General features: G+C 36.2%; 2 protein-coding genes and 1 long non-coding RNA gene across 3 annotated transcripts; 2 read left to right on the top strand and 1 right to left on the bottom strand.

Moving 5' to 3' along the window:
* Nucleotides 1-13: 13 nt before the first annotated feature.
* Nucleotides 14-7,694, top strand: dlt (codanin-1 like protein dlt). Its single transcript, XM_043434167.1, has 14 exons — nucleotides 14-500; nucleotides 608-878; nucleotides 984-1,075; nucleotides 1,401-2,680; nucleotides 2,795-3,635; nucleotides 3,915-4,197; nucleotides 4,311-4,587; nucleotides 4,669-4,826; nucleotides 5,120-5,728; nucleotides 5,812-6,081; nucleotides 6,198-6,551; nucleotides 6,750-6,921; nucleotides 6,995-7,263; nucleotides 7,388-7,694. The coding sequence occupies exons 2-14, from the start codon at nucleotides 792-794 to the stop codon at nucleotides 7,523-7,525; spliced, it is 4,830 nt and encodes a 1,609-aa protein (XP_043290102.1). The 5' UTR covers nucleotides 14-500; nucleotides 608-791; the 3' UTR covers nucleotides 7,526-7,694.
* On the bottom strand, nucleotides 5,730-7,856 carry LOC122419532 (uncharacterized). The gene is made up of 2 exons (XR_006262920.1): nucleotides 7,722-7,856; nucleotides 5,730-5,934 (listed from the first exon to the last, which is right to left on the bottom strand). It is a non-coding gene; the product is annotated as an uncharacterized lncRNA (long non-coding RNA).
* Nucleotides 7,857-8,584: 728 nt separating this feature from the next.
* On the top strand, nucleotides 8,585-10,487 carry Gmer (GDP-L-fucose synthase-like protein). The gene is made up of 6 exons (XM_043434171.1): nucleotides 8,585-8,719; nucleotides 8,797-8,911; nucleotides 8,992-9,120; nucleotides 9,269-9,482; nucleotides 9,693-9,830; nucleotides 10,026-10,487. Exons 1-6 carry the CDS (start codon nucleotides 8,586-8,588, stop codon nucleotides 10,259-10,261), a joined length of 966 nt encoding a protein of 321 aa, XP_043290106.1. The 5' UTR covers nucleotide 8,585; the 3' UTR covers nucleotides 10,262-10,487.
* Nucleotides 10,488-14,884: the final 4,397 nt, after the last annotated feature.

The raw sequence follows: 14,884 nt of genomic DNA, 5'->3' as shown, positions 1-14,884 counted from the left end.
GTTCAAAATGATCTTTGGTATATAGCCAGCGCATTTCGAAAGGCTCGATTGATTTTTTTTCGAATTTTGGTAACTTATTCGGGCCGTGTTCCGATATTGATAGTGAGTACTGTAAGCCCTATACCGAAGCACGTACTCGCGACTCGCAGTACTCACACTAGTGACAGTCAGTATATCGCAGCGATACTTCTTCGTTGTTGGCTTTCTTCTGAAACGTGTTTGTGTCGAAGCAACTGCTGGCAAAAAATCGTGTGTTTTTCAATCAGTATATATAATCGTGTATGAATTTACCTCATGCTTTTACGATAATTTTGCGACCGTTGCAGTGAAATTTACAAGCGTATTATGTACGATGGCAAAAAAACTGCAACGGTAGATAAAAAACAAAATACAAAATTATATTATTGCGGATCGTCTTTTTTATTGAGGGGATCGGAGTTATCGTGATTTTTGAATTGGAGCGAGCCAACCCGCCGTGCGAATGAAACGTAGCTGAGAAAGTATATATTGTTGTGTTTATATGGTTATATTGAAAAAAAAAAGAAAGGCTTGCTGTGCCGATGAGTTCAGAGCGAAAAAAAAACAAAATACAAAATTATTATTACAGATCGTCTTTTTCATTGAGGGGGTCGGAGTTATCGGGATTTTTGAATTAGAGCGAGAAGCCAACTCGCCATGCGAATATATGAAACGTAGCTGAGAAGAAAGTATTAATTGTTGTGTTTATGTGGTTATTGAAAAAAAAAAAAAAAAGAAAAGGCCTGCTGTGCCGATGAGTTCAGAGCGAAGAAATGGCTGAAACTATACTGGTAAATGTTTTAAACAAGAAAATATCCGTCGATCAATTATTAAAATGGTTGTCTGCTGAAAATTCTGAGGTAAATAGCAATTCTACGGCATCGTTCCAAGTTTTGAAATCTACGAAAAAAATTTTAGGTTAGGATCGATGTTTTCATTTGTATCTTATGCTTGTTTCATTGTAGGAGACAATTTTACCGGAAATCGCACAAAATGAATATACAAGGACAGCTTTTATATCTTATTTTCTCAATTACCTCCGAGAACAATGCAAGAGGTAATTATCAATAATGAGTTCATATTCATTTATCCCATCAATGCTATTAAATTCATTCAATTGAAAATACCAAAACTTTTTCGAAAAGCACATGAAAATAAGATCAATTTATTGTTTATTCATTAAGAAATCAATGAATTTTTTTTCATTCACCTCTTGGATGAAACAAACTTTCATTGTAAACAATTCAAGACCAGCCGTTATTTTCCAAGAAAACTACCAAATATTGAAAAAATTTAGTATAGTCCATGTTTTGTTTTTAGTAGTTAGTTAAAAATCAATCATGCCTACTTTATAACTCATCAGTACTTCCTTTTCTTCTAAGCATTCTGTTGGAGGTCAAGGAAACGCAGGAAAAACCAGTGAAAAAAAAACCTGGTAAATTGATAATACCAAGTGAGCAATTAGAAAAAGGAAATTTACCTTCAACATCAAGTTATGTGAGCCAAAGGGAATTTCCTGATTACAAATCACGTCATACAGGACAAGCAAATTTAGAGGTGAGAAGAGCCAGCCCCACCCTCTATAGCATGCAGCCAGCTCATGGAGTTTCGGTGGTTTGTCTGGGTCCCAGGTTGCCAGGAGCTTCGTATCTTCAACCTTCGACGCAATCTGGGCATTTCCCTCCATTACCTTATCAGTTGAACCCAACCAGTTCATCATCGACCAACAATCCAACATATCATTTCCCACCAGCGATTATTCAAGCTAACCATTCCGGAAATTTGTATTTTCAATCTCATTCGTCATCAGAGAATTGGAACCATGGCAATATTTCTAGATATCAAACCCAGCCAATGAGCTCGCAACAGTTTTTAAACAATTCTACAGTTGGCTTTGGTCCTGCAGGACCAAGTTCGTCTGACATTATTCCTAATGTCATTGGTTTCAATCAACAACAAATTCGAATGACGGATTTCAATTCGTCCTCAGAGTTCGGAGGCCGTGGAATTCATGAGTCGAGTTTTCCAAACGCACCAATGTCCCCGAGCTCCCCCGTTAGACATGATAATTCCATGGGAAATAATTCAAGCACGATTAATTCGTCGCCAGCACCATTCAGCCCAGTTTCACCTCTGTACGCCAATAATTCCTCGATTCTTTGTTCCTTAAAACACGAAAGGTCCCTTAACGCGTCGCAAGGCACGCACGATGATTCTTACTACAGTCCAAACGCCAGTAAAACAAGCACACCCGAAAGCGCCGGTGGCAGCGGACAGAAAAATTCAAAATCTCGACAAAATAAAAACCTTTGTCTTGGGGACTTCATGAAATCCGAAAGCTCCAATAAATCGAAGAAACAGGCGAAAATTAATTCGACAAAACAGATACAAAGCGGGGAAAAAACGCCGAATGATAACCCAATGGACAACACTTACTTTTCTGACGACCGGCAGACGAAAAGTATTGATACCAAATCGAAACGGAGATCGAAGAAACAGTCGAAAATCAATTCGACAAAACAGATACAAAGCGGGAAAAATACGCCGGATGATAACCCAATGGACGACACTCACTTTTCTGACGACCGGCAGACGAAAAGTATTGATACCAAATCGACACGGAGAATTAAACCCACGAGATTGAACGTCTCCGGTGATCAAGGTAAACTTGCACGTATCTTTTTATTTCGACTTCGAGTCTCAAAAAACAAAATTCAAATTCAATAATTTACGAGGAAATTCCTGATGATAAATCGATAAAATGATTCTGTTGCAGAAAATCGAAAAAACGAAGTATTTGGTGTGATAAGTAGGCCATCAGCAGTGAACCCAAAATTCGTTGAGATCCCATCGAGTGATAAATTGCAACAGGAGTCGTCGTTCGAAGTTGAGAGAAGTTTGTTGAAGCTCGAAAGGCAAAGACAGCCGAAGAGCGAAGTTAATCCGGAAATAGCAAGCGTCGAAACGAGATTGTTGAATAAAACAAAGCCCGAACAGACGATAGCTCCGGATTCAGATTTAGTGGAAAATATTGAGATTCTCGACACACTTGCCTTATTGTACAGTGGTATTTTCGATCGTAATTTAATGTCAAATCCTATGACCGAACTCTATTTTGTAATGACACTTTTGACAACTCAGTACAAAGCTGCACCGGTTAAAAAATCGAGCGAATTGCCTGTAGATACGGATAAATCGTCGTCTGCTCAAACATTGGAAACGTTGAAGGACGATCTTGGCTGCATGGATTTATCTGACGACAATTATGCGAGTGACTCCGATTCAACAACCAGCGACAGAAAATTAAAAGAAAAATCTTCCACCGAGGACAAAAACGAGTTGTTGAATGTTATTCATTCCAGAGAAGACAAGTCAAAGAATGAGAATAAAAAATGTCCAGTCGAATATCTCAATAATGCACACAATTGCGTTTATTTCGCGTCTCTCGTTATTTGGAACCAACGATATCTGTTGAGCGTTCTTGATCGACCTACCTTGAAATTACTCAGTGAAAATCAACAAATTATCTGCTTTCGACCTGAACTCCAGGCTTATTTGAATGAAATTTACAGCGTTAAATGTTTGCAATCGAGCCGTTTGAAACAAACCGATTCGGGGTGAGTTCTAATACGTTTTTTTGCATTTTTTCGTAATAAAATATTTTCGTGAAGAAAGAAGCGAGGATTTTGACCATCATCTTATCGTCAGAAAATTTCTTGTGTAGTTTTTCACATATGTTTCTTGGTTGTTCGAGCTTTTGGTTTCAAATGCATTTGAAAGTTACTGTATTCACTAAAAAGTTCAGACGTATTGTTTTAACAAATGGTTGAAATTAATTTTTTCATAAACCGTAGCATTCCGTTAAAAGCGAAGTCTTTATTTTTATTGTTTTTCAGAACTTGTCAGACAAATGTCTGTTTCCAAGTGGATACGGATAATCGTGAAACTTTTCCATCGTCGGTGGCATTCAGTTTATTCCGAAAGCAGCGTGATTTGTTTTACGATATATTGAAAGACTGGGAGGACAATCATTTGAAACCTGATTGGTCGTTTCAAAGAGCTCTTAAGAACAAAATAAATTCTCTTCTGACTACACACACAGATGCTGTTAATTATTGTCATTTAGCTAAATTATTCATTTCGCAGTTACTGGTTTCGTGCGGGCAAACAGGAAAAACGGTCAGTAATCGATATCGTTGTCATTGCAAAGTGGAAGAAATCAAGGCAGCTGAGGGAAAAAGTTTGTTATCGAATTTTGAGAATTTTAACATCGTTTATTTCTCGTTCTACAGGAAGATTTGATGAACGACGAAAGTCTTAGTTTTTTGAAATCTCTGAAACACGTAAACCCGGAAAAACTGTTGCAATTGAAAGAACGACTGGTGACTCCATTGACCTCGATGGGCCCTGTGCCTCAACCGACGTTTCCCGGTGTTCAGGAATTTTACAAAGAATTCATTCTCAACGCTCACAATTGGAAGTTTTACGTTATTTTGGAAAACACTTTTATCAGTGAAATAATGGAACGCAACGAGACCCAATTTGCACACAGCGAGATCGAGAGTACAGGTAATTTTTTCCTCAAGTAGCAAGAAGAAAACTTCGTGATTCAATGGAATATCACAAATTTAATGAATGTTGTTGTCGCAGGAACCACGGTAGAGGAAAACACGAAACAAGATTTCATCAGCTGTGTATCCAATTTAAGATTGTTGGCTAAATTTACCAGCTTTACCATCTCTTTGCCCTTCAAATCAGTCGCGAATTCTCTGGAATGGCGTCTTTCGCAAATTCAACTGCGGGGACGTGTAAGTATTATAGAAAAAATATTTAAATTTTAAAATAATGTACGAAATCTAGAAATCATCTGAATATTTTAATTTTATTGCAAGATGAAGGGCATGGTGAACATTCTTAGTTCAAGTATTAAGTATTTAAATTGAGTTATGGGTCTGGTCTCAGTAGAGTCTATTGACATAACTTTTCTACTGGATTCAATGCTTGCTCTAGCTCTGTTTTCAAATAAATATCTTTTAGATCTTCTGTCGAAGTTTTTTTGTAATGATTCGGTAAACTGATGGGAATCTTGATTTTTCCGTAGGTTGTTCCATCGTTGGATTTGCAAAATTGTCTTCTGGATGCCTTGGTGAACAGACGTTTATCATTAACTGTACCGTGGATCGTTCAATACATGGCAATGTTGGATCCAGTGACGTTTCAATTGCCTTATTTCGTGAATATCGGTGAAATACTGTACTGCATTTACCGCGTTTCCAACTATTTGGATCGTTGTAACGAGTATTTCACTACATCACGACAAATATCGACGCTAATGATATTCACTATTGGATGGTTGTTCGAATTGCCGAATTTTCCGCGGGATCTGTACACCACTTGGCAAAGGAATTATGACACGAGAAGAATTCGAATTCTCGATTGTTTGAGCCAACCTCGCAACAAGTTTAACACGATTACGAAGGATCAAGAAAATTCAAAGGAGCAGCTCGTCAAATGTAGTTCAGCACTCGACGACCTCGACATCATCGACGATCGAGCTTTTTACGAGTGTTGTCCATTTTTGACCGAATTCAAAATATTATTGACTTCCGGTAATGCCGTTCTGAGCAACAGCAACGCAAATCGTCACATAACGCCAGTTTCGAGCCAACTCTCCGAACCGAGCTCTGGTATTAAAACGAAAAATCTTCAAGTAAGTGTTCGGAAATCTCATTAAATTTCATTTCGTGACAAATTAATTTGACAATTTATATTTTTTTTTTTTTTTGGAAATAGATGCAAATCGAGGAAGCATTTTGGCACGGCCAACCGAGCTCCGTAAGAAAAACTGTGGATTTCATCGTCGAGAAAGTCGCCTCGAGTTGCGTAAAGTACATCTGCAACACGATCATACCGCTCCTGAAACAAAAAAACATTCAGCATTTCATCAAGTCGAAAAAAATCGATATCAAAGTAGATTTCATTCAGAATCGGGAGGACGACCCCGAAGATAAAACGCAAACACCGCCGAACACATCGCCGATCAAAGTTCGGAGGGAAGCACATGCAAGTACTTTTTTCTTTCCAAAATGCTGCAGAGATAAAAAATTCTATGAAATCAAGAATCGAATGAAAATATTGACTAAAATTCAAAGTAAAATAAAATTTATAAATAATTACAGGTGGAGCGTCAAATGAAACTTCTAGCAACATCAATGAAAGAAGACGGGAGACGTGAATGTTCTGAGAAATTGTCAGACTTGTGCGAACATAAAATAACAAATTCGATCGAATCACTTCTCTCCGACGACATGCCTCCTACCGTTAAAGAAACGTGCATAACTATTGCAAAAAGAACAGCCATGGAACGTATACAACAATGGATCGACGCTCACATTGTCGAATCGTTCTTTCTCAAAAACATGAACGTTGATTTAAAAAGGCTAGGGAAGGAGGGAGATGGCGAACAAATTCTCAGGGAAAGTCAGCACGACGAGAACGTTCCGTCACCAACAGAAGTTATCGAAATGATAAGAGTAAGCCCATTTGTTACATCCAGAAGAGCCGCCGTAGCGATAAACATTTTTTTATTGCCCAAATAAAATAAATTTCATTTTTCTCACGTAATTTTAAAAGATAATAGAAAATAAGTAACGATTTGGAGGAAATCGTTGATAAACTGTTGAGAAATTTACAATTTTATATTTTCTTCTTTCATGTTCATTTCCATGAAGAATTTAATGTGGGAGTTATTGGAGAAACAGAAACGATGGTCCGAAATATCGATCGATTATGTGGCGAAAACGTTGATGTATTTGCAGCAAACATTGACACGGCGGGCCGATTTGATCGACTATGCAGAAAAAAATCTTTACACGATGAGTGTGGAGTACTGTTTGTTATTGAGTAAGGAGAGTTAATTTATTCCGAAAATTTGAGTCAGTAATAAAGTGATAATTAATTTTGTGATTTTTTTCAGTAACGCACAGACCAGATTTATTCACGGGAACAATACTAGAGAAGTTTTTGAGTGCATGGAAAATGAACAGTTCTCGAGCTGGCGGAGGAGAGCCTTTATTCGTGAGATTGATAAGTCCACGAAATATCCGAATGCTTACCATCACCTCGAATTCATCTGCCATGAAAGCTTTTGCGCAATTATTGAAAGCCCTTTTGAGAGAAAATCTCTTAAGCATCGAAGCTTTGAGTGATCAGTGCGTTGCTCTCTTCCGACAAGATTGGCCAGAGGTAAAAATTTCTCAAAGTCTTGTCGATAATGTCACATTGTTAATTTCTTGAAATTTATGTATTATTGATTGTGATGTCAGGTTTATTGATGACTAATCTTGCAACATTTATTTGCTCCGCACAGCCGGTTTTGAAATTATTGTCACAGTGCCTAAAAGATGTCGTAACGGACTACAAATGTTCAGGTGCGCAAGCTGAAGGAATTAAATATTTGCTGGATTGGATCGCTTCAACGTGTGACCAAATGGAAATTTACGACTGAAAATTTATATTCTGTACATATGATAATGTTGAATAATTTAACAATGCAAATTGAACAAATGAACGATTTACGATTTTTATCTATTGAACATGCTATTTTTAAACCTGGGGCAACAGAGTATAAAATGTATAAAGTGAGAATGGTTTCTTAATAAAATTATTTCATTCGATATAATGAAGAAGTCGATGGTTTTTACCATAACTGCCTTTCCAACTTATTAATTTCAACGTTTTCGTCGAAATTATATACCAATTGATGTCATTGATACAGGATTGTTTTTTATGTATTATCAGATGCTCGTTGGATGTTATCAGTTTCAGTCGAATTCACTTGACTAACTCGCTTTTGTATGTGTTTGTCATCAATTTTCCGTTTTTTTCAAACGCTTACGAATTTTAAAAATAATTGGCGCCGGCCGTCAAATAAAAAAAAATCAAGAGGAGTTTCTCTGTAGTCTCGGGATAAGGACATTGACATTTCTGTTGTCTATACTGGCCCGCGAGGCCCCGAGGTCTTTGCCGAGGTGCTCGCGATCGTGCTCGCGCGATGAGCATCTGTCATACTGTCATATTGTTGTGTAGTGTTGTGTAGACACTTTTAAGGTTATGCCACGACATCTTGTTATCGGCTCGCAATATGTGATGCATTGTGATTTGCTGTGCAGCAAATAACACACCCACACTCATCCATACTTATTTTGCCTTCTTTTGCCACGATCTGTTTTGGGGTAAATATCGTTTAAAAATTCTTCATTTCTGTAATATTATAAAATATCTGGAAAATTTCGAATGAATTTGAGATGCATACAAACTTTTAATTTTGTGGTAGAATTTCGGAGTGAAGTTTACCAGAAATAAATAATATAATAAATTCTGAACAGTAATTCGAGTAATCAAATTATTGGGAAGTTTAGTAGAAAAAACGATATTGAATGATAAAATAAAATATAGCAATTCAGATAATGCAAAAAATGTTAGTTCCAATTGAATGAATTATAAACTATTTATATTTTAGTCGTTTTATAGGAAGGAGGCTTTGCTGATTTTCTTCCAACCAAAAAATGTCTGAACAAAAAGTAATTCTGGTAACCGGTGGCTCGGGTCTTGTTGGGAAGGCCATACAAACTGTTGTCTCTGCTGAATCAAGGTCAGACGAGAAATGGATTTTTATTGGTTCTAAAGATGCAGATCTGTGGTTCGTACTGCTCATTCTTAATTTTTGTAATATTTCCAACTCGATATTATTGATTGACATTTAAATTTGTATTTCAGTGATAAACAGAGTACATTGAGGCTCTTTGAAAAGTACAGACCAACTCATGTAATCCACTTAGCTGCAATGGTCGGTGGGTTGTTTCACAACATGAATCATAATCTAGACTTTCTCGTAAGTTTTGCCAATCTTAATGATCACAGAATCGAATAAATCAGGTTTATTCATTTGTCCAAATTTTTTTTCTATTGCAGCGAAACAATTTACACATAAATGACAATGTGTTGCAATCTGCTCATGAAACCAATGTGATTAAAGTGGTTTCTTGTCTTTCCACATGTATTTTCCCCGATAAAACCACGTACCCTATTGACGAAACTATGGTGAGTACACATTGCCACATGTTGAGAGAAAATATGAGGCAAACTCTTCGCAAAGAATAATAAAATTATAACCGAACTAACAATGTATAAAGAGATTAAATTTTTTCTCACATCTACAAACATTTAAAAAATAGTGAATGACGTTTAGGTTCATAACGGACCTCCTCATCCTTCGAACTATGGATACAGCTATGCAAAGCGACTTATAGACATAGCAAATCGAGGATATCACCAGCAACATAACAGAATTTATACGAGTGTTATACCCTGCAACGTGTTTGGACCTCACGACAATTTTAATTCAGAAGCAAGTCACGTTATTCCTGGATTGATGAGAAAATTGTACGACTTAATGAAAAATGGTAATTTGCTTGAAATAATTTCACGGTTACATCAATGATATTCATTTATTGGTTTTCCATAGATCGAACAATTTTTTTCTCAATGAATGTTCAAAAATCATACAACTGAATGAAAAAAAATTGGTGTAAATGGAAAAGGAATGATTATTTAAAGTACCTGATGATTTACTCTAGTGACCCTTATCGTTCCCATTCTGTTATTGATTACAGGTAACACAGAAGACATGGAATTCAAAGTTATGGGCTCTGGTAAACCACTGAGACAATTCATCTACAGTTTGGATCTTGCCAAATTATTCGTCTGGGTTCTACGCGAATATAATTCAGTCGAACCAATTATTTTATCAGGTAAATATCTTTTTGATAAAATTTATTGTATCAACATTTTTTTGTTTATTTTTCAATAGAAACTGATTTACAAAATGAATTTGAGGTTTGTGTGCGAACGCAAATGTTGAATTTCTCTTTTTTATACTTCTCGTCGACAGTAATTTTTGGTCAATTTCTCAAATTAGTCACAATTTTCAATGGTTTTTTTCCCAGTTGACGAAACTGAAGAAGTGACGATAGCCCGAGTTGCCGAATGTCTGGTTCAAGCTTTCGGGTTCAAAGGAAAAATCGTTTTTGATACAACGGCTGCGGATGGTCAATACAAAAAAACAGCGAGCAATGCAAAGCTCCGGGCTTTCCTGCCAGATTTCAAATTCACGCCTTTCGATCAAGCGATTCGTGAGAGTGTTGATTGGTATCGGGAAAACTACAATCAAGCCAGGAATTGAAGACTCATGAGTTATATTGCAGGCATTGCATCAAGGGTCCATTCAACTCATCGATCAAAATCAATTGCGTGCAGTATGAAAGAAAATTGATTAGTTTTCTGAAACTTTACAGCGGTATACAAAAGTGAGGATGCAAAGGGATCGAGTTTTGCCTGGCAAAACTCCAAATTCTGTCATTTCAGGGAGAATAAACGAAGCGAGAAAAGTCATTAGTAAAATTGAAAAACCTCGAGTTATCTCACTTTAATCAACCGAAGCACAGATATTTTTTTACCAGCTATATTCAATCATTAGTAAAATAAGCTTTTTCAAAACAAGTGTGGGAAGCGTGTAACGGAACGTAACGTAAAGTTGTTGGGTGATCAATTCGCATGCAACGTTTCTCGGAGAGAAAAATTGTAAGAGAGTAATGCAGATGTTGTTTCAAGTTGACATTTAAAAAAATTCATACACAATCGAATTTGTAGAATTCCGACAAAGAACTTGATGCATTGACAGTGGAAATTCTTTCAGATGCCAATAATAAAGAAAGAAAGAAGTGAGAAAAAAATCGGAAAGAATTTATGGAAAAACTTTTGTTTTTCCTTATTTGTTGTGGATAAATTCTACGAGTTGTTTGCTTTGCCACAATCGAGTTTATTATTTTCGGTTCGACGTGGTCAATAAATTATGCAGCAATTTAAGCTCGGCGAATCTCAACAGCGACAGATGTATTTTAGTCCATGAATTGAGGTGCACGAATGCATGTGTTGCTCGCGTTTTGGCAGGCGTGCGCACGAAAATAAATGAACGAGTATTTAAAATCTTTTGACAGAGTGATTAACACAGAATATTTAGTGGAAGTGTCAAAGTGATTTGTTTATTTTTATTTCACGTCGGTTGGGAGTGTATTCGGTGTCGAATGAACTTGTCTCAGGTGAACGGATCGAGAGTGAAATATTTTCTGGTTGCTTCAGATTGCGCTCCCAATTGTTGGCTCAAGTTATCAAATGATGAAAGTAAAAAAAAGCAGTCGAAGATTCAAAGAACAAAACGAGGTGGGAACGAAACGAAGAAAAATTAAAACGAATAAAAATTTTGGAATGACAGAGGAAGGCCACGTTATGCAGGCGCAAAAATGTGGCAAAAAAAGGAAGGAAAAAGTTAGGGGCGAACATAAAAAAAGAGAAAATATCGAGGGGAAAAAAGGAAGAAGAATTTAGAAAAAGAAAAGGAAAAAAGATTAATAAGAGCAGGGAGGCAGGGGTCGGATAAAAGAAGAGTAGAAAATGGAGCAAAGGAGAGAAAGTGAGAGAGGTGAAAAAGAGAAAGAAATTGGAGAAGCAGAGACAGAGGGTCGTCGGACTAAGAGAACAACCGTGCTCTAAATATACAATGAGCTGCGGTCCATAAAGCTCGCCATATAAATGATTGATTCCCAGCCAGCATTAAATCATTTAGAGTTTCCGTTCATGACGTATTTTCGAGGTTTGACGATATGAGAATTTTACAGAGACCCGAAAAGCCGACTGAAATTACGAGAAAATAAAAAATAATAGTTTCTTTTCTAAAGGCTAAAATAATAAAATATTTGTGCTGTTCGACTAATTTATCTAGCCTTGAAATTAAATTTTTACATTCCGCTGGAAAATATAAAAAATTCTAAAATCAAAATGTGACCATATTTGATTGATGAAAATTGAAAAATTTCGAAATTCAAAAATAAAGCGAGATTTTATCTCTATTTTTTAAAGAGCCCGTACGCAACATTGTTTTACCAGCGAAATTTTGTCGTGTAGCCTTTTTAAGGAGTTTCGGTACAAAAGTTTAAATATTAAGAAATTGATCAAATTTGGTGATAATGTTCTTCAACACCAAATGCGAAAACACAATTTTTTTCAAAATTTTCTTCTACTTAGTTATCGAGTAATTACGCATTACTTATACACATGAACTTTAGTGATCAATTACTCGATAACTGTGTAGATGAAAAATCTTAAAAAAGTTGTGTTGTCAAATTTGGCACTAAAGAATATGTTCACCAAATTTTATAAAATTCTGAACTTTTCGAAATTTGTTATGTTTTTAGCATGGTTTAGCATAGCAACATTGTATCGCCCATTTAGTACTAAAAATTTTATAGTTGAGATGCGAAATGAGCTCCGTTGTGCATGGAGAAGACAATCGCATAAAATCGTGTATTAAAAATCATTTTTACTATTTGTACATAAAGCATTTCATGCCAAAACATTCGAGCCAATCTGTTTGTCGGCCATGATACTTTCTTTGTGATTCTATAGCCGGAGAAAAAAATTCGAGAATTTTCTTAACACGTCGAATACCAATTTTTCACTTCATATTTTTTTTATTCCAAATTTTCATAATTGAACACTCGAATCATTTTTAAAAGCAGACCACGTGTTTTATTTTTGATTTCCATTTTTTTGCTTCGTCATATTTATTTCGTAAATTTGGTGAAATACAGTGAATCATGTATACTCGCTGGATTCAAAGGTCAAATGGAGGTCAAAATGGGAGCGAGGCCTTGTAGGTGGATCTATACACGTAAGTGATGTGATATGAATAACGGCGGGGAGCACGGTTAAGAGTTAAGTATATAAAAGGACGTTGTAAAATATCGCAAAGGTTATTTCCAACGTCAGTGTAATTGTAAATTACACATATTCACGTTTGTGTCGGAATTTAATGACGAAATAATTTGAAATGTTTTTATATAGCACTTTCGTACATTTTCACGACAGAAATGGCAAAGGAAAATATGAAAAAATAATATAAAAATCTGTACTCTTGTGCTGGATTATCTATTCTCAGTCCTCCAGAGAAATTTGAGCGCAGTCGTGTTTTTTCATGTCATTTTGATAGATTCATCAGCAGTAAAAATGCACGGTTTTTCTGTTCTTCGTTTATTTGTTGTTGAGAGAACTGTTTTATGGGTAAACACTTTTCATTGTTCTTTTGGCGTAAAAGCAAGCTGGTTTTTTAAAGGTCTTTGGATGACGATCGGGGGTTATGGCCTAGTGTGCATTTAATGGCAAACGAGTAGGATGCCCGCACTTGTAGGGTGTCGCAAAAGAAAGGCTGAAAACACTTTTATATTGAGGACCGTTCGAGTACGGAGATGAGAGACGAGTTCACGAGGAATTATAAAAGCAAAATAGTGAAAAGTGAGAGAAAAGTCGCTTCAAAACTTCCCTGTTACTTTCGAGAGGCTTTTTCGTTACGCAGCAATTCATTTTTCGAACTATATATTACTCAACGGTCGAAACATCTTTTTACGGGGTGTCAAATTTTTCTGTTCAAAACACTCATCTTGATGGACGGTTTTCTCACAATTTTTTTGCCTCGCACGTGCCAGAGTTTTGTTAGGAAACGCAAAGTTATGTTTTTATAAATTTCACAAGATGCGTTCGAGCCGTTATACGTCAGAAAACTAAATTCTGACACAAATATGTAACGAACATAACTATACGATAATGAGGGACGTCTCGTTCCTCCGCGGAATCTTATTATCTTATTATCTTCCCGCGAACAATCTTTCATTGGTAAACACTGCATAACTTTATCCAGCTCGCTTTGTCAGTCGAACCAAAGTTTCGAAGATCTTGGAGATCTTTGTTCTCGAGAAACGTCGTTATAGTATATTAAGGGTGAATGATACAAAAGTCGAAATAATTAGAAATTGATCAAATTTGGTGATAATGTTCTTCAACATCAAGTGCTAAAACACAAATTTTTTCAAAATTTTCTTCTGTTTAGTTATCGAGTAATTACGCATTAAAGCAGATTTCTTATGCCCGGAATGTATACCTATATATATGGAAACGCTATGCTTATACACGTGAACTTTAGTGATCAATTACTCGATAACTGTACAGAAGAAAAATCTTAAAAAATTTGTATTGTCAAATTTGGCACTAAAGAATATGTTCACCAAATTTTATAAAATTCTGATCATTTTGAATTTTTTTATGTTTTTAGCATGGTTTAGCATGGCAACATTGTATCGCCTGTGCAATATATCCTTAAAAAGCTTTCAGAAAAGTTTATTTGTATTTCCACTTCTCACAACTCGAGAGTTCATGAAAAAGCTTTGAGCAATCATGTGAAATTTGTAGGTTATGAACTGCGCGTCAAAATACGTGGGCATCTGATGGATCACGATGTTTTTTGTTTTATCCTGTTTTCGTCTAGTTTCTAATTACATTGTGTCAAGTTAATTTAGCAAGCTCGTGGAGAATGACGATCGAAAATGTCATGCATGAAGATGAAAAGGTTAACAGAGCATCGATGCATGGGGAAATTTGTTTGAAAATCCGTCATTTGTATGAAGTTCGGATAACAAGGTTTTACACACTGGATGGTAGGAAAATCAACGTGCTGCACTGAAAAATATAGAAAGACGTTACGAAAAAACAAAAAGTTCACTTTGGGACTCTCGAGCCTCTCGAGTTTAGGCGAGTGCCCATTGGCTGTCGACCAAAGATAGTCTTTTTCCTGTCTATCTTCTTCAGTGTGGAAACGCATGCCACTAAAAAAAATAATCAAAGAGCGGAATCATGAAACTCGGAAGGAGACCCACCGAGTAGAAAAGTTCGGATTAACTTTTGTCTGTCTAATGCATTT

The sequence above is a fragment of the Venturia canescens genome, chromosome 1 (assembly GCF_019457755.1).
Source record: "Venturia canescens isolate UGA chromosome 1, ASM1945775v1, whole genome shotgun sequence".
NCBI classification, from domain to species: Eukaryota; Metazoa; Arthropoda; class Insecta; order Hymenoptera; family Ichneumonidae; genus Venturia; species Venturia canescens.
The sequence above is the reverse complement of the archived record's forward strand: the minus strand, read 5'-3'. Positions and strand labels throughout refer to the sequence as shown.